This window comes from Eupeodes corollae, chromosome 1, assembly GCF_945859685.1.
Source record: "Eupeodes corollae chromosome 1, idEupCoro1.1, whole genome shotgun sequence".
In the NCBI taxonomy this organism is placed as follows: Eukaryota; Metazoa; Arthropoda; class Insecta; order Diptera; family Syrphidae; genus Eupeodes; species Eupeodes corollae.
The window spans coordinates 117,134,001-117,152,574 of NC_079147.1; the positions used below are offsets into that span (position 1 = coordinate 117,134,001).

The following is an 18,574-nucleotide window of genomic DNA, read 5'->3' on the forward strand; positions in this document are numbered from 1 at the left end:
GCAATACTTTTCAGTTGAAAATAATTGCCTACTACAGTCAAAAAACAACGGATTTTAAAGCGGTTTTTAAAGCCCTTCAAACATTTCGGACTTTATTTCTTTGGAAATCGTTTTTGGTAACTGAAACATTATACTCAAGGCATCACTTCACAAAAATGAAGGATTTTATGCAGTCTTACGGCTTTGAAATTGATTATCGCAAAGGTTAACAGATGGAGTCGACAGACAAGAAGTAAACACGTCTATTTAGCCAAGGATGGTGTGGGAAACCACAAATGTGTGGCTGGTTTTGGAAACGGCATGCAACTCATAAAAAAGATCAGAGTAGGATGGCATTTTTGTCAAAAAAGTATGGATAGCGCTGTTGCGCCACCCAATTTATTTTTTTATTTATATCGAAATAAAAGTACATAATTGTCTGTCATGTGATTATTGCGTTTTACTTTTGCCAGTAATACATGTAAGTTATTCTGCGAAAAATAAACAAGGTAGATCCCAGACATTAAATTTTAATTCAGTTATCTCTTTTTTAGTTATACTTTTTAAACATTTTCTTCATCTTTACTTTTAACTACACTTCACATCACGTTAACATTTAAAAGACAAGAAGCCATCATAATCAAAACAATATTTTAAGTTTAGATAGAAAATCTATAGTAATAGAATCCAAAAATATCACACTGAAAGAAACAGAAAATTTGGGCGACTTTCCGTAGCCGCAGAACGAATTTTCTTCTGATTTTTGTTTACAGTTAGGTAAGGGTCTCAATAGAACATGTTTTAAATATTAAGGCGAGGAAACACTTAACTTTTGAACTTAACCCTCTTTTTTTGTATTTTAGAGCCTAAAACAAGTTTTTTTTTAATTTATAGCACGGTGTACTAACAGCTAGGTATGTAAGACGGCCATGCTGGCCCCTGCGTGTCAAAATTCGTGCCGAAAATTTCAACCCCTGCGATTTATTTTATAATTCCCACTTTCTGAATCAGATATAATACATTTGTCCTTATAAATTAAATGTTGCACAAAACTTGTCCATGTAAGCACTTAAAATTCGTTGTTCACATTTTGATACTTTTTGAACACTCCCATGAACATATTATACATGCATGGATGAATGTCAGTGTATTATAAACTCTTGTTAGGTGATTTAGTATATTTACTTGGAATGTGGTATATTGACATTAACTATAGATGTGTGCGTTTAAATGGACTTTCAGCTTGTTGATTAACCAGGATGACAGTTATGATTCCGGTCTTCAAATAGAGTGTCTTTGATATAAAGTGTCTTTGCTACTGGGCGTAGTCAAATTTTAATTTCATTCATTTTGGTTCTTGTTTTTGTGCACTCAACTATGATACAGATAATATTAAATACTCCAGTGTTTTTTTAAATATTGTTTTGCTTAAAAAGTTTACTATTAATTTTGTTCTATAAATGTATCGTTTTTGATTTAGACTAAACAACAAAATAAACAATAATGCATTCGACTATTAGCTACACTGTTTGTCTTTTGTTGTTAATTGAGGGTGTGTTTGCCCAATATGAATGGCAGTCCAGAGATGCTTTCGATGAAATCAAAATTAAGTTCGACAAAGTTTCGGCCGAAAATTGTGCCATTCAGCATGTAAGCGATATGTATCTCCCTGAAGACACTGTTTCGCATCATCCAGATATCAAGGATATAAATGTTAATCCTATTTTTCCCAATCGTACTGCTATGCTGCATTTACACAATATGGCCATGAGTCGAAGTTTTTTTTGGAGTTACATTCTCCAAAGTCGTTTTATACGGCCTGCAATAAATGACACTTATGATCCCGGCATGATGTACTACTTTCTTTCGACGGTAGCTGATGTTTCTGCCAATCCGTTTATCAACGCTTCAGCAATATACTTCTCAGAGAACAGCTCATATACATCTTCATATCGTGGGTTTTTCAATAAGACTTTTCCTCGATTTGCCCCACGCGCATTTCGTTTGGATGATTTTAATGACCCGATTCACCTACAAAAAATTTCAACAATGAACACTTTTGATGTTCGTGATCTGGGAGCATCTCCAAAAGATGCCATTTCGAAGGATTATACTTCCGAGTTATACAAAATAAACGAATGGTATAAGACGTGGTTACCCGACGATGTTGACAAGAGACACGACACTAAGACGACGTACAAAGTGCAGATTCGCTATGCCAACAATACAAATGAAACCTATACGTTTCACGGACCACCTGCAGCGGATGAGACTCCAGGTCCGGTGAAATGGACACGGCCTTACTTCGATTGTGGGCGTTCGAATAAATGGCTAGTATCAGCAGTCGTTCCCATTGCAGATATTTACCCTCGACACACGCAGTTCCGACATATCGAGTATCCAAAGTGAGTTTATAAATTAATTTCTTAATTTGTTTATATTTTATAACTTCAACATTATCTTTGTGCGTAGATACACCGCAATTGCCGTCCTGGAAATGGATTTCGAAAGAATAGATATTAATCAGTGTCCGAAAGGAGGCGGGAATGACAAACCAAATCATTTTGCTGACACGGCCCGTTGTAAGAAAGCAACCACGGAATGTGAACCTTTACATGGTTGGGGTTTCAGACGCGGTGGTTACCAATGTCGATGTACACCAGGTAATCGCCTGCCCAATAACGTGCGACGTCCTTACCTGGGTGAGGTAATTGAACGAGCTTCTGCAGAACAGTATTACAATGGTTATGACTGCATGGCTATTGGTTGTAAGTATAACACATATTAATAATAATTTAAATTAATTTCTCGCATTGCCTATCGTGTGTGTCATAAAACTTTCCTCTTGATTTTGGCTAAAATATGCCCACAAAAATAGTTGAGTCCTGTAGTTATAGTAACAAGATAAAATTAAGCAGAGCCAAAGACGGACAAAAATAAAGGACTTACTCGTGCAAACGTTCTGAACTTTAATTTATGTCGCAGATATTCTATAAATGTAGACCTTCAAACTAAGGGTTTAAAGTTTTGGATATATAAAGAAAATGAGTTAACAAAATTTTTAATTAAAAATATAAATTAACACTTAGACACACAAGATTTTCTTGGTTGGCGCGAATTTGATAAGACGGAAATATTTTGAAACAATTTATTTCTACTTTAATTAAAATAAATTTTGTCCGTAATTACTAATTTTCATCAATCAATCAAAATTAATACTTATGAGATTTACTCTGTTGACTTTAATTAATATATAATAAAATTAATGTGAAAGTGATAATAACACTGATCAACAAGGTTATAAAGCTGGCAATCAAATTATACTTTTTCTAAGGTTTTTGATGGTTTATTAAGAATCCGATCTTAAAATCAATCTATTAGGTCGAGTTTTTGAGATACAACCGTTAATAATTAAAAATAAACATACATTAGGCCTTTTGAGGATATGTACATAAATTCATGATTTAGTTTGTTTTTCGATCAAACTCGTGAAGATTTTCTAAAATTACTATCTCTATCTTACATATAATAATGATGTTGAAAACTGATATTTCTGAGTTTGAGCACTTGTAACTAAATTCGGAGTTCGTATTCGGAATATTAATAAATTTGAAATATTTGTTTATAAGAAAAAATTATATAAGCGGGAGTATTTACAATTTTTTTTATTGAACAACAGTTGAATGAAGACTAAAACATTTAAACAATTAAATAGTTTTAAATGAGGAACCAATATGGCAAATAAAGGTAATTGAAAAATATTTTTAAAGTTAACATCATACAAAATTTATATAAAACGTTTTATTGCTTATGGATTTTGACATATAAAAATAAAACAATTAAAAACCGCCTTTGAAATATTAACATTTTTTTATCTCCGCCGTATCATCTTGAAGGATAGCTAAATACATCATTTTTATACTTCGTTAGCGAATAAATAAAAAAAACGGTAGTGCTATTTCGTAGAAATCTCTAACCATGGCCAGTGAGTTATATTTTGACTCGCTTTCCGATTTTGGTTATAAGAAATGGAAAAAACTTCTCTCTAATCTCAATTCATCAAAAAGAACAGTTTAGAAATGGATGAAATTATTAAAAAAAATAGGGAGTAACAGTGTTAAAATTTAAAACAAATTTAGGAAAACATTCTCCTTTTGGTCTTCTTTTCTTTTCTTTCGATCTGTTTCGCCTCAAAGTTAAGTCTCTATATGCTGGCACAACTGCAAAGTTGTCCCAATCCGAATGTGGTGTAGAACTTACCAACTAAAAAGATGCAAAACTATTCAGCATTTGAACACTGCAACATAAAGCCAAATGTAAAACACAAGTGCACTAGACTACAATGAGCAAGCGTCTTACCCTTTATCTGATAAAATATGTAAAAATACAAAAAATACTAATAATAAAAACTAATAAATGCATTACACATAATGATGCAAAAGAAACTTAGAAATCCTTCGGAAAAAATAAACAATCTCATTTTAATATTTGCAAAAAACACCCCTCAAATATCAATTTAATAAAGTACCGTCAGGCAACGTTCTTTTTTAGAGAGGAGTCAAAACTAGCCAAAAAAGAAAGCTTCAAAAAGTCGCCCTGAATAAAAAAATCAACAAACCTAGCAAAAAGTGTAGACTTACAGGCAACTATTACTACCTTCTTTGATCCAAGTCTAATCTTTGACTTCCTTGTTAAATTCTGGTCCCAATAAGCCAGCGACCGTAACTTCTCTACTCTTTCCTGCAATATAAACAGCTTGCATTAAGTACAATGTTATGAATTATTTTAATTGTACCTTGATATTTTCAAAATAAATAATCCAGTCACTTGACTTCATTAAAGCATTTATGAGAATTTAAATTCATGACGCCCTCAACAACCTCAATAAATGGATAGTTGGAAAAAATGTATATATATCATCCTTCTAACCACTATCAGTTTAGTTTTTATTATAGTCTACCACAGTATAAGTGAAAACCAAACTGCTAAATCACATATTATACGCAGGTGTCCTTATTTAAATTTCCAAAACCAATGACCTCAATATAACAGAAGAATATTTTGAAAAAGTCTCAAAGGCCTTAAGAGGCCCCCGAACTAATTTTTAAGAAGTATGGAAAATCGTTAAAATAGATTCCCAAGGATCTTTGCCACGGGATTGATTTTGAATTTTGTTTTATTTCAAAAATCCAGTGAGAGGTTTTGTAAAATTAATAAAAAATTTCAAAATCAATTCCCAACCATTTCAAAACAGGAGAGGAGTACAAACAAAATGTATATTATTTTAAAGGTAATGATTACGCCTGCAATATGCCTGAGACCGATTTTTGAATTTGATCCCTTTTTTTAATATTTGATTTTTGGAAAATGAGTAAGTTAACACTGCCATAAAAAAAATGTTTGTATTGTGAATAAGTTAGGTAGGAACGTATATTAAACTATTTGGTTTTTGATTTTCTTCACATAGATATGTTTGATATAATCAACACTTTACTTCACTAGTTCACCCTACGAATTAAAAACTCAATATGTCAAAACTTTATAGACAGAAAATGCGTTGCCACAATTTAAAAAAAAAAACATAACAAAGTTTAGCTCAACAAAAATTATGAAAAACTGCAGATTCATTTCCTATACCTACTTACTTACCCTCTCATACTCCCCACATTTCACTCACATTATCTATGTAAGCCATTGTTTTATGTTTGATTTGTTCTACAACTTGAGATTCATTTATTTTTGATAAAAAGCCATCATGTGGGAATGAGATTCGCGAACAATTCGAAATATTTGAAAATATCGACTATTTGTTGCAAAATAGACCTTTCAAAAATGTGTTTTTGTTTAACAAAATATAAGTTTTTTGTAGTTTATTTTTTGTAATAAAAGTTGTTTATTAAAAGTACATACATATCAATTATGAAAGATTTTTAAGCGATTTGGCTTATTTCTTATAATTTAAACACATAGTTAAAAAATAGAAACTAATATGCTAAAGCGATGCTATACTTTTCGGTAGAAGAATAAATAATTCGTACATACAGTCGTCATTGGTCTAATATATAAATTGTCATCATTACTGTAGTTTGCAGTGGGATCATATTGGAATGCCAAGCGATTGTATGATGCCAATGATCTTCGGGCATTTTCTCTTAATATATTTTTTCTTTCTTCGCTTAAGTTCTTAGGGCTTGCATGCCTTTTTCTTTTGCGGCGGCCGTGCTCAGAATGTGTAATACCGAATTTTATATAAGTTAATTTGGGGTCAACAAAATTTTTCACTTTTTTCTTACTTTGTTCTTTGATAAAAAATAAAACACTCACAAAATTTCTTTAAGAGTCGTTTTTGCATTTTTTTCTTATTATCTTTAAAACAAACGTTATTTGAAATCGATATCTCTGACGTTTCTAGGTATATGGTTGACTTAAAAAAGGTTCCCAAAAGTAAGCTTTAGTTTAGAATATGGGGCCCTTGAAACGTCAAAACATTAAATTTCAATTCCACGAACCGAAACTTTTACAATAGCTTTATATGAGAAGCTAAACGGAGTTCACCGCTTTTCTGTTGAAAATTTTTCTGAATTTTGTCTGCTATAAATAAACCTCACGGATTTTTCCAAGGAATGCAAAACCGTGGAAATCCGTTCTAGAGGTAAAGCGTCAGGAAGCAAAAAAAAGATATTTTTTTTTTCAAATACTTACGCAGAATTTGGCTATGTAAGCTGATTGCTTTTATGCCACAAGGGTTTTTGCTCCAATGCCTGAAACACAAACACGCTTTAGCTTCGGCTGTGACGATTTCCTTTCCAGTAATTTCTAAATAATGGAGTATTATTATTTAGGTCTGTTCGACTGAACATTTTCCTAAGATCAGTTCGTTTATATATTTTACTACATACTACAACAAGCATGAATAATTTTGGGTTTGTTTGGTAACTACACTCTATATCATTTTTTCTCTCTCGAGGATATTCAACAAATACTCCTTCAACAAAGTTGATTTCCACCATGGGACAATGCGCTTTTTAGAAAATTCATTTTCGTTGTTGTTTGGGTAATTAAAACACTCGTTGCGGTTCCCCCTGCTTTTTGGATTAAAGCTGCTTCTTCAGCAAGGGGTTTTTCAGATGAGTATTATGTAGCAATTAAACCAATAAATACATAATGAGTGAAGCTAATCGCATGTATAAGGAGCAAAATCCTACTGAAATAAATACATCGCTGTACACATTTGCTGAAAAGCTGGAACAAAATATCTCATCAAAAAAATGCTCAAGTTCAAGAAGCAATAAATACAAACTCCCATAACTCACTCAAAATTGAACAAAATACAATTAATCGCCCTAACTCGGAAAACTTTGACAACATTAAAGATCCTTTCCCCTACCTAATACATGCACATCTTACTCTCATGCCTTTTTAAATTGACATACAACTGATACATCAAGAAATAATAATATACAATAAAAGTTATGAACAAATAAATAACATTAAAATGGGAACAGCGTTTTATGAAACCGAACGAATAGTTCTAGATATTAAAATACCAAATGATGTTATTAATACAAGAAAATACTTCGTTACTTCTTTAACAGATATGTACTTTGTTAACTTTAAAAAAATTTAAGAAAACTAATTTATGTATTTGTGTATATTTATATGTGCTTTAGAACAACAAATATTTTATTGAACTTTAATAATTGTAAATTAAAAATGGAGAATAACACGTTTAGATCAGTAACAGTAAAGCAACATTTGAACACAGGTTCACTGTCCCTTAAGACAATGACCTAAATTTAACTAGAAGTTAAAATAGCTAACTTTGATGATATTGTAATGAAAAAAAAAAAAAAAACAAAACAACTGAATTACGAAATCATTATAAAAAAATTGAAGGAGGGAGAAGTTATGACCAACTCAGTATATTGAAGGGAACTAACAACCGAAGTTCCTACAAGTAAAGGTAAGGCGATAGCACCAAATAATCGAATGCATATGCCGATTTTCTGGGTTTATTGGGGAGATCCTAGAAATTACACTACGCTGATATTGGCAAATGTACATGGGCATGTCTTCCTCACTCCACAATCTATTTCCAAATAAACAAATTATGTTTGAATGATTTTTAAAAAGTGTTTTTTGCATTAAACAAATTTTGTTCGTATGCGTCTATCAGTAAGCCAGTATTACAATTAAAAGCAGATTTATAAAATTTTAGCTAGCTCAAAGATGGTTTTTAAATTAAAATGAGAGATATTAAATTATTATTTATGAAATCATAGAACTATAAAATTTGTAAATGTAAATAGCTTCCATTGTACTTAGGAAAGACTTTCATCAAATATATATCATCCTATATATTGATAAATATAAATAAATACAAAATTAGGTGGCGCAACAGTCCGTTGAGAACTAGGGCCTAGTGATTTAGAACTTTTAACCATTCCTGTGTGCGAAGAATGTTGTCAGAAATAGAGGGGACCTACAGTTTTAAGACGAATCCGAGCGGCTAATTTGAGAAATTTTTCCATGACAATAATTACTTTTGAAGGATTTGTCAATTCCTCGCAAGTGGAAATACACTTGAAAAAAAAATTTAGATTGCACAGGCATGAATTAAATCCAAGACCTCTAGAATGGCAGTCCTAAATTTTAACGATCACACCACGGGTATTACTAGATTGATACCTATAATGAATTTAAAATGAATAATTAATATATGATTTCTATATTTTTTTTTTTAATTGTATCCAGGGATTCAAAAATTACCTATTCGTCTCGATCGTTCACCATACCATGTGAGGGAAAAGTTAATGGATCAACATGAGGAGTACAAAAACTACTCGACTATGGCTCAGGCAATGCATGCGGAACATTTAAACATTCATCAGGCTCTAAAGTTTATTGGTAGTGTCAACCACGCGACGTGCAAAAAGTAAGTTACAGAATAAATCGTTTAAATATACAACAAAAATTAAGGAAACTGATTTTAAGAATAACTTTTGTAACACATAGTTATGCATATCCAATAAATAAACCAAACTCCAGTCCTTTTTAAAATCTCGGCATTTAAGCCATCTGCTCAGCGACTTTATTACACTTCAGCTTAGATGTGCCAATTTTGACTGGAAGACGATATTGTTGGCTTTCGTCGTCTATATTGAATGGATCATCCTGCTTGGGAGCGGAATTCGGTCCGCATAGTGCAAGCTTTTTTTCCCGCTTATTCTATCAAAGATGTCTTCTCTTCCTAGATTGGCATTTAAATCTTCCAAAACAATTTTAATATCGTAGCTAGGGCAAAGCTCATATGCTTTGTCCAAGACCTTGAAAAACATATCTTTGGTGTTGTCATCCGTATCCGCGTATTAGGCTTATGTTGTTGAAGAGCCGGCAGAACTACTACATTCACGCCTGAGCTCCGAATAAGTCGTAGAAGTCAACCTAACTGACGACATTGATTTCATTTCGGGAATTCCTCCGGTGCCCCTGGATAAAAGGAGAACTGTTGTAGTGGATACACCGTTCCTCAACTCTAGTTTGTTACCCCCAACAATTTTCTACAGAGATTGGAACCCAATCTCCAGTTGATTTATTAGTCACCCAATGTTAACCGTAGAGGTGGATTTAAAAAAAAAAAAACAAAATGTGTGTGCTTTATACGCTCAAACTTTTATAAACAGGACAGCTTTTCTGGCACTAAGTGAAAGCTAAGTTGATGGAAACATAGATTATACGGAGTTTAACCTCCGTGGTCTAGCCACTTTCGTTTGAAATGACGTTGACTACCAGCTTCTACCAGAGTTTGGCCTGTGAAGTTTAAATTACTCTTTAAAGGTGCATCATTCATAAGTGTGTCATTTATCCCATTTGAAGTTTGGATAGTAGTTCGACTTCCAACAAATTCCAGAGAAGTGTATCCCATTTGCGCACAGTGACATAGTTATTACGGGTGATTTAAATGTACACAATTCTTCGTGGCTGTAACGTCAACTCGGATTGTTGACGTTACAGGTCAATCCGTCAACACTAGACTTATTTTTTAACTCTGATCCTGATAAATATGCGATCAGTTAATTATCGCCTCTATGTACATCAGACCATTGTGGCATATCTGCAATTTTTTCAGAAAAAAACCCCAGCTTAAGTAAAAACGTCTTCCAGAACCCTTTGTCATTATTAGAAAGCCAACTAGGACGGTCTTAACGACTTTTAAATGAAATTTAACTGTAACTTTAACTTCCTCTGTAGTAACGTTGATTCCAATGTCGATATGGTTCCAAAGTTAATTCTTTGTGGAATGATAAATTTTATCCCGGATAGGGTAAAATCTATTAAGCTCAAAGATAACTAATAGTTTGATTCGAACTGTAAAGAGGTTATGAGCACCAAAGATGTAAGTTTCCCGATTTACAAAGCTATCCCCACTAGGGAAAACCGAATTAAGATTAAACAAGCTAGAAACCCCTGTAATTGACATATTTGACTCATTAAATTTTGCATGACCAAAAATTACGGCAAAAAATATTACAATATCCCAAAGGTATTATTTCTGGATATTTGTAAAAAATGTGCGTAACATCGTCATCGTCGGTTCCGACGCTCGTTTTCAATGACACTCCTTTTTTAAGCGCGATTGATGAAGCCTATTTTCTTGCAACACGAGTTGCTGTTAATTTAATGCTGAAACTAAACGATATGACTCCTGCTTTACTTGAATTGTTAGGTATTACCGTACCTTACTTCTAGGAATGTCCACCAGTTTACCCTTGACAATGAAAAACTTGCGCAAATTTACTTACATTTCATTACGGTCTTTATTGTCTTTAAAAAATAACTATTATATTATTTTTAAAACCATGTTACTTTGAACTTGAAAATGTATTTGTTAAATTTCTTGAAATTTCGTTAAAACTTTTGTTTTTTTGTTCTCTAAAATATAGCTTTCATCCTCAAGATCTAATACTACGCGGTGATGTAAGCTTTGGAGCTAAGCAGCAATTTGAAAACGAAGCTAAAATGGCTGTTCGTTTGGCTAATTTTATCAGTGCATTTCTTCAAGTAAATCCTAATTAAATAAATAAGGCTAAATTATTTACTAATATATCTGCTTTTAGGTATCTGATCCAAATGAAGTTTATTCAGGGAAACGTGTTGCAGATAAACCTCTCACGGAGGATCAAATGTTTGGTGAAACTTTAGCTATTGTTTTGGGCGACACAAAAGTTTGGTCAGCTGGTACATACTGGGAGCGCAATAAATTTACAAATCGTACATATTTTGCACCATTTGCTTACAAAAGCCAATTGAATACACGCGATTTTATGGTGGAAGATGTTGCCCGCCTAAATAAGACGAACGAACTCTATACAGAAAAAAAATTCTTTAAATACTTAAAACAACGGTGGTCTACAAATTTTGATGATCTAGAAACTTTTTATATGAAAATGAAGATTCGTCACAACGAAACTGGTGAATATTTGCAACAATACGAGCACTATCCAAATTTTTATCGCGCTGCTAATCTTCATCATGGCTACTGGACTCAACCGTATTTTGATTGTGATGGTCTTGTGAAATTGTGGTTGATAACTTATGCAGTACCATTTTTCGGATGGGATAGCTTGAAAGTTAAGCTGGAATTCAAGTAAGTACTATTATTTTATGCGAAAATTGAGAATTACACTAAATGATTTTAAAAAAAAGAGAGTCATTCAAAAATTCAAAAAACCAGCCTACATATGAATAACTTACAACTAACTTGCCGGGCCCACTTTGAACTCTAAGTTAATCTTAAATAATTAAGGATTATAATACTAATGCTGTAAATACTTCAGTTAAATTATTTTAGAAAATAATATTTAATACTTTTGAAAAATCCGTCAGTTAATCCTGTGTCCAAAACAGATAGATAGTCAACAGTAAATCTATAAATTGGTCAACTTCAACTTCGCGACACCATCAGCAGCAGAGTGCAAAGTGAAGCATGGACTAAGACAAAGCGACTAAAATCGTCTTGGGTGGTTTAGAGAGAAAAGTTATTCGCGTGATTTAGCGCGTGATTCACCGATGCATTGGAACACCACCGTGGTTCATCCTCTTTCAAAAACGGAAAGGACATCTCCAATAACAACAAAATAATTCCGAGTAATCAGTTCGGGTTCAAGGCGAATTGGCACAAGATGGTCATCATAGAACAGACATGTATATGTTGATCTGACCAAGGCTAAAGGAGCCTGACGAAACGGATGTTTTACAACAGTCGGCTTGCCCCAGACCAAAGTAAATTTGCTACATTTCCTTCATTCATGCTGAAATTAATCAATTTACTCAGCTTGTCGATGAGCCAACTCGAACCCCAGCTAAGATATGATTACATATTTAATTCTTTGGAGAATGAAAGAAATCTCTTGGTTTGATACGAGCTGTAAAAAGGTTATTAGGATCAAAGATGTAAGATTCCGGATTTATAAAGCCAAACCCACTAAGGAAAACCGGAATAAATTCAAACAAGCTAGAAAGACCTGTAACGTTCATATTCGACGAACCACATTTTTGCACGACCAAAAAAACGGCAAAAAGCTTTTCCATCTTTCTACAGGTCTCTTTCCGAGCTGATGGAAAACAGCATTTGTTCAGCCTGTCCCTAAAAAAGCGAATCCTCCTCCACCTCCAACTATCGTTCAATAGCACTCACTTAAATTATAAGATTAAGAAATATCTTGAAAAGCTTCTTAATGACCGGCAGTATGGCTTTCGTAGCAATAGGTCTCTGATGGTCTCTTGCTTTATCTCACCGAACAGTGGAACAAATCTTTACATTGATTTGTAGAAAGAGAGATATTGCACAAGATATTTCAAAGGCATTTCATAGAGTTTGGCATCAAGCTCTCTTATCGAAAATGAGTGTTCCGACATATTGTTTAGTATAGAGATTCTTTTTTTAACCACTCATCGAGAATGTGGAATGCTTTATCGAAGTCTGTTTTTCCTCCAATTTTAATATTCAAAATTTTAAGACCAATGTGCACCGGTATATCCTTTTAAATCCTTTCATATTTTTCTAACACTTGCACTGTGTTTAAACGTAAACATGTTTAGGGTATTAATAGCCCCTTTGATTGCCTGTTCATCATAAAACACGAGGTCCTATACAACTAGGCTTAAATGAGTAAAACAGACAATTTCAAAAACTCGTTCGAGCTAATATGTTCGAAAAAAAATACCACGTGTGTATTAATTAATTGTGTTTTAATCACCTTATAAAGCTAGTCGCTCAAGGTACTGTGTCTCTACTCTGTACATTTTATGTGATACAAAAAATGAGAACTGATAAACTAAAGGGTTTTTCAATGAATTTCTCCTTCTCATACAATAGTTCGAACAAAATGTTTCACACTTTTTCTTTTAGGATTTTCTTTTGTTGAACCTTACAAATTGACGCATATTTTTATATCCAAGTGATGTATTCTAAAAATGTAAATAAGGATAAAATAATTTTGCAATAAAATGTATAGCAGTTCTATAAAATAGTTCTTACTGCATTCATCTTCTTTGATTTTTTTTAAATGAAATAATGTGTTTATTAAAAATATTTCCCCAAACTACAAAGAAAAAATGATCTACCGGGATAAAATTGTGTCCCTATGTCAACTCTGGTATAAAGATGTTTTTATTTGTAAGAATATTTTTTGCATTTCTTTTTCTCACATATGTATGCGATTTTGTTCTTGTTCTTTTTTTTGTATTACTTCCATTCTGGTATCATGGAATATACTGTTTTAGTATCGTTTAGTTTATCATTAGGCTAATAGGAATTTGAATTTGGTTGGAATCTCAATTTTTTAGTTTTAATCGTAACTTATTTTCTATTTCAATATATATAATTAGGTATGCACACAAGTTTGTTTGCTTCTTATTTAAAGTCCTTGAGTAAGTTAATAGAAGGGTACATTATATTTAACATTATATTATAGTAAAAATGTTTTAAAATTATCAATTTCTCCTTTTTTTTATATGCATTCATTTTTTTAAATAAATTAATCCTAACACATATAAATCTACTCAATTGGCCTCTAAGTCCAAAGAAGAATCGGTGCTTGTGTAGACTGAGTCCTTAACTACCACAAAGTTATAGGTGTCACAAAGTGCATTTTTCTTTTCAAGAAATCGTCGTTCAATTTCCTTTTTTGATGGCAACATGTACTTGGTCTTGGCCTCATTGACCACTAAACCCATCTTCTCAGTTTCCATCGCATTGCTAAAAAACACAACACTGACATCCAATTATGTCAATATCATCGGCGTATCTGAGATATTGGACAGACCTGTGGAAGATTATGCGTCTTGTGCTGACGATTGAGCTGTGCACAATTCAACGACGTTGAAGAAGTTGCATAGCAGTGCATCGCCTTTTTGACATCAAAAGCATCGGTGAGATCTTTTCCGACCTTTACAGAGCAAATTGCTTTCTTCATCGTCATTCTGCACAAAAGTACAAGTTTGACAAGGATGCCAAAACTGGACAGTGCTCTGTAATCCCTTTAGATGCTCTGATACACGGTATTGAAAGCTATAAAGAGATGGTGGGTATCGATTTGAATTTCCAGGGTTTTTGCAAGATCTGCCGTGAGGTCGGTCAATAGACTTTCCTGGTCTGACTGATGTCTTCTCTTCCTATTTTGACGTTCAAATCTCCGAAGGCTATTTTAATGTCATAATCACTGCCTTTGTTCTTCATCGCATCGCATTATTTTAACTTGCGTTAACCCGGTCCAGCCCATCTTCTTCTTGGACGGTGGTTAGGTCTGCCTTGCAGCATTTTAGGGCTTTCGCTAATTGTTCGGCTGCACTTGATCTTTTAAGGGACATTACATTCCACGTATAGGTTCGAAGTTCTTTGTACTTATTTCGTTTGCTTCGTTCGTCGTGGTTAATCCGTCCGAATCCAAGGTTTGTTAGTGCTTCGAAACTAAAATATTCGTACGTGGTCGAGAAGTAAACTTGATGGCACAACCTGGAGAACCAGTAGTAATGCATCAAAAACCTTTCATTAATGAAGTAGGCTAAAAATAGAACAATTTTAAAATGTTCAATATAAAAAAATAATCTTTAAATCTCAATTATTTAATTCACCTATATCAACACTAAATTTTTTTGAAATTGTGTATTACAATTTTATTTTTTAGGTTTATATCTTAAATTTTAAATGGATTTTTATTAGTTGCTGGTGTAAGCCATATATCTCGATTTTTGCATCATTGTACCAATTTTTGTTTATTTGGTAAACATAGTCACTCCATCTCTTGTAAGGTCTTCTTATTATTCTTTATCTTTTTCGTTCGTCGTTATCTTTGTCCAAATTTGTCCTGACGTCGTGAAATATGTCCTGTCAAACTCTATTTAAGTCTTTTCGTTCTTTATATTACGTCAATTATTCGAGTATTGTTGTGGATTTCTTTATTACTTATCCTTTCTATGGGTCTTATATTGAGGATTTTTCTTTCAATTTTCGTTTGACATATCCTTAGCTGGTCAAATGAATGTGTAGTTAAGCTCAGGGTTTGTATTTGGGCTTCGGCTTCTCAAAATTAATAAATCTAAAACAAAATAGCGTGCATCGCAATGCGGCATTTTGACCTATAACATGGCCATAAATCAATTTTCTGAACTTTCCCTCCCCAACAGGATTAAGCTTGTGCCCTATAACAGGTAGATAACAGGCTACTATTTAGTGAATTTTATGTATAAATTTGTCATACCCGTTCGTGACACCATCTGTTGCAACTTGCACTAGTTGAATAATCAATATGGGTTTGAAATTTAAAAAAATGTGTTTTCTGAGGGTTCGTTTTTAATCTTAGAAGGGATTTTAAAATTTTTGTATTATTATTGTCGTATTTATAGTATTTTAAGCAAAACATTTTTTAATATCCCACATAATTTTTTCATATCAAGGAGTAGAAGTATTGTCTTAAACAAAATTCTAATAACTTTTAAGTCATTTTAGTACCTGTCATGAATGTTAAAGGTACATTTTATAAATCACACTCTGTACCCTACACTGAAAAAGAGAATACATTAAATGTATAAGTACACTTTGACTTCAAAGCCTTGAATATAAGTAATAAAGTTTTTTGCGTAAATTAGATCATATATATATGGAAAATCGTGGTTATGATTTCTGTTCCTAGTTTATTACACTTGATTAATTACATAAATATTCTTTTTATGCATATTATTTCTTGAAAGAAATTGGCTAGCTCCCAGTAACTTTATTTTTAAATTGGGTCCCTTTCACACCTTTTCTAAAAACACGAGGTGTATTACTTTTCATTTATAACTACTTTGCAAATCACTAATCGATTACTATTAATTTTGTTTTCAGGGGTGTAGTTGCAGTTTCTATGGACATGCTTCAATTGGATATTAATCAATGTCCTGATTGGTATTATGAACCAAACGCTTTTAAAAATACAGACAAATGTGACCGACAATCATCTTATGTAAGTACATTTTTTGATGTAAAACATTTATTATAAATAAATATATGTTTGCAGTGTGTTCCAATTCTTGGTCGGGGCTATACTCCTGGAGGCTATAAATGTGAATGTCTTCAGGGCTATGAGTATCCTTTCGAAGATCTAGTCACATACTATGATGGTCAACTAGTTGAAGGTGAATTTGAAAACATAGTTGCTGATATTCCCAATCGATACGATATGTTTAAGTGTCGTCTTGCTGGTGCGTCTACTTTAAATAAAACTGTATCTTTTGTAATATGTTTCCTTGGCATGATATTCATTATGCTGTTTAAATATTGATAAATCTGTTGACCAAAAATTTTAAAATATTGAATATAGTGCTATGTGAAACATGATAACGATAATATCCAAATAACTTCAATCCGACAAAAGTTATAAATCTTAAGATTCTTACATATTGTGTGTAACGAAAACATCCTTTTCATGTAATCATACATTTTTATATTCTAACATCTTTTCATGGATTGTAGGACTAAGTTTGAAAAAAGTTAAAAAAAAAAAAAAAAAACAGTGGCAGCAAAGGTTTCAATATTCAAAATGTTAAAAAAAAATTATAAAAAGTAAAGTTAACTGCGTTTACTATCTGAGTTCTATTCAATAACAAATCAAAATTCGTGTAGCATTTCCTTGTCAATTTCGGTACATACAATATTGAAAGATTACATAATTTTCCGTTAAACAAAAGGAAATATTTTTTACTAAAGATTGACAACTTGACATTTATTTAAACATTATTTCTTAATAGAATCTAAAATAGGGTTCAGATACAAAGCAGTTTTCTAAGTTTTAAGATTAATATTTAATCTAACTGACACTGTCATTTTCCAATTAATACTAATAATGTGTTATAAAAATGGCAGTGTTGTGCAGAACCGTCCATAGAATTAAGTAGCCAGACGTCGAATTCAAAGTAATCTATGTATTTTTTGTTTTATGCTCGAATAGTTTTTTTTTTAAATTATATATCATAATGTGCCTTTTGAAAATAAAAACATATACATTTTATTTACAACATAAACAATTCTAAATAATATTAAATAATTTTTGTAACTGACATAAATCTTATTTTGATTTTTTGTTCATAAAATAAAGAACTTTAAGATAAATGGAATAATTAAAATGATTATAGAAATTGTTGTTAGGAATTTAACTAGTAGAATAAGCGCAAATTATACACTTTTATACTTTTAAAATGGATTACTGTATCCACCCATGGTAACTGTTAACTGTGAAAAGACTCAGTTAATAAAAAAGATAAAAAGAATACTTATAAAAATTATAGCAAAATATTGTGTATTTATTAGGTATCGAAAAATTTGTTTTGACTGAATGTTGCTGGAAATGTAAATATTTTTTAAATCGCAACTCTTTTTTTCCGACCTGTAAGATTTAATTTGGAGAAACATTTCGCAATATTTTTATTAAAATTATCAGACAAATGGAACGGTAGGGAACAATATTAAAGACGCTTGGATGCGCCCTACACTGTAAACTTTCTATTCAATCCTTAAGAATTATATAAAATGAGAAATTATCGAACATTTTTCCAAGTTTAACATATGTTTATATTTCGTTTGCCCATTCTCTTAAGCCTCAATAAGCAATGAGCATCACATTTGTAAAAGAATGCAGTCTTTAAAAATAATTATTTAATCCAATTAGAATGCAAAGTTTGCAAAAGAATGTAATGAATTTTTAAAGATTGCAATCAATTGAATGTTGTAAAATCAAGGGGAGAACCAAATTATTGCAATCTCAAAGTAAAGTCAATGAATCAGCGCATTTATAAAGCTAGTGGCTACCTAGTCAAAATTCAAATAGCTTTGTGAATGCAATTTTTTGGAATTGATTTTGAGATTTTTGATTTTCAGGATAGCCAGCTATAGGCCGATGATCACAAACTTCTTGTTGCCTGAGTTGGATGATATGGACACCGAAGACTTAATGTTTTCCACAGGATTGCGCTAAGTGCTACACAGCTCAAGACTCAACCGAATTCCGCTCAAAGGTTTTCATGGACTGGTCGCGCCGAGGCGTCGTGAATAGGCCAC

General features: G+C 32.3%; 1 protein-coding gene across 1 annotated transcript; it reads left to right on the forward strand.

Moving 5' to 3' along the window:
- Nucleotides 1-1,298: 1,298 nt before the first annotated feature.
- LOC129954095 (uncharacterized) lies at nucleotides 1,299-17,474 on the forward strand. Its single transcript, XM_056067766.1, has 7 exons — nucleotides 1,299-2,384; nucleotides 2,452-2,747; nucleotides 8,734-8,914; nucleotides 10,923-11,040; nucleotides 11,097-11,626; nucleotides 16,367-16,484; nucleotides 16,539-17,474. The coding sequence occupies exons 1-7, from the start codon at nucleotides 1,483-1,485 to the stop codon at nucleotides 16,800-16,802; spliced, it is 2,409 nt and encodes an 802-aa protein (XP_055923741.1). The 5' UTR covers nucleotides 1,299-1,482; the 3' UTR covers nucleotides 16,803-17,474.
- Nucleotides 17,475-18,574: the final 1,100 nt, after the last annotated feature.

Bases quoted from the DNA above. Each gene is read 5' to 3' on its own strand.
- LOC129954095 (XM_056067766.1), top strand. From the start codon at position 1,483: ATGCATTCGACTATTAGCTACACTGTTTGTCTTTTGTTGTTAATTGAG. The intron at 2,385-2,451 runs GTGAGTTTATAA...CTTTGTGCGTAG, and splicing joins CGACATATCGAGTATCCAAA to ATACACCGCAATTGCCGTCC. The intron at 11,627-16,366 runs GTAAGTACTATT...TTTTGTTTTCAG, and splicing joins AAAGTTAAGCTGGAATTCAA to GGGTGTAGTTGCAGTTTCTA.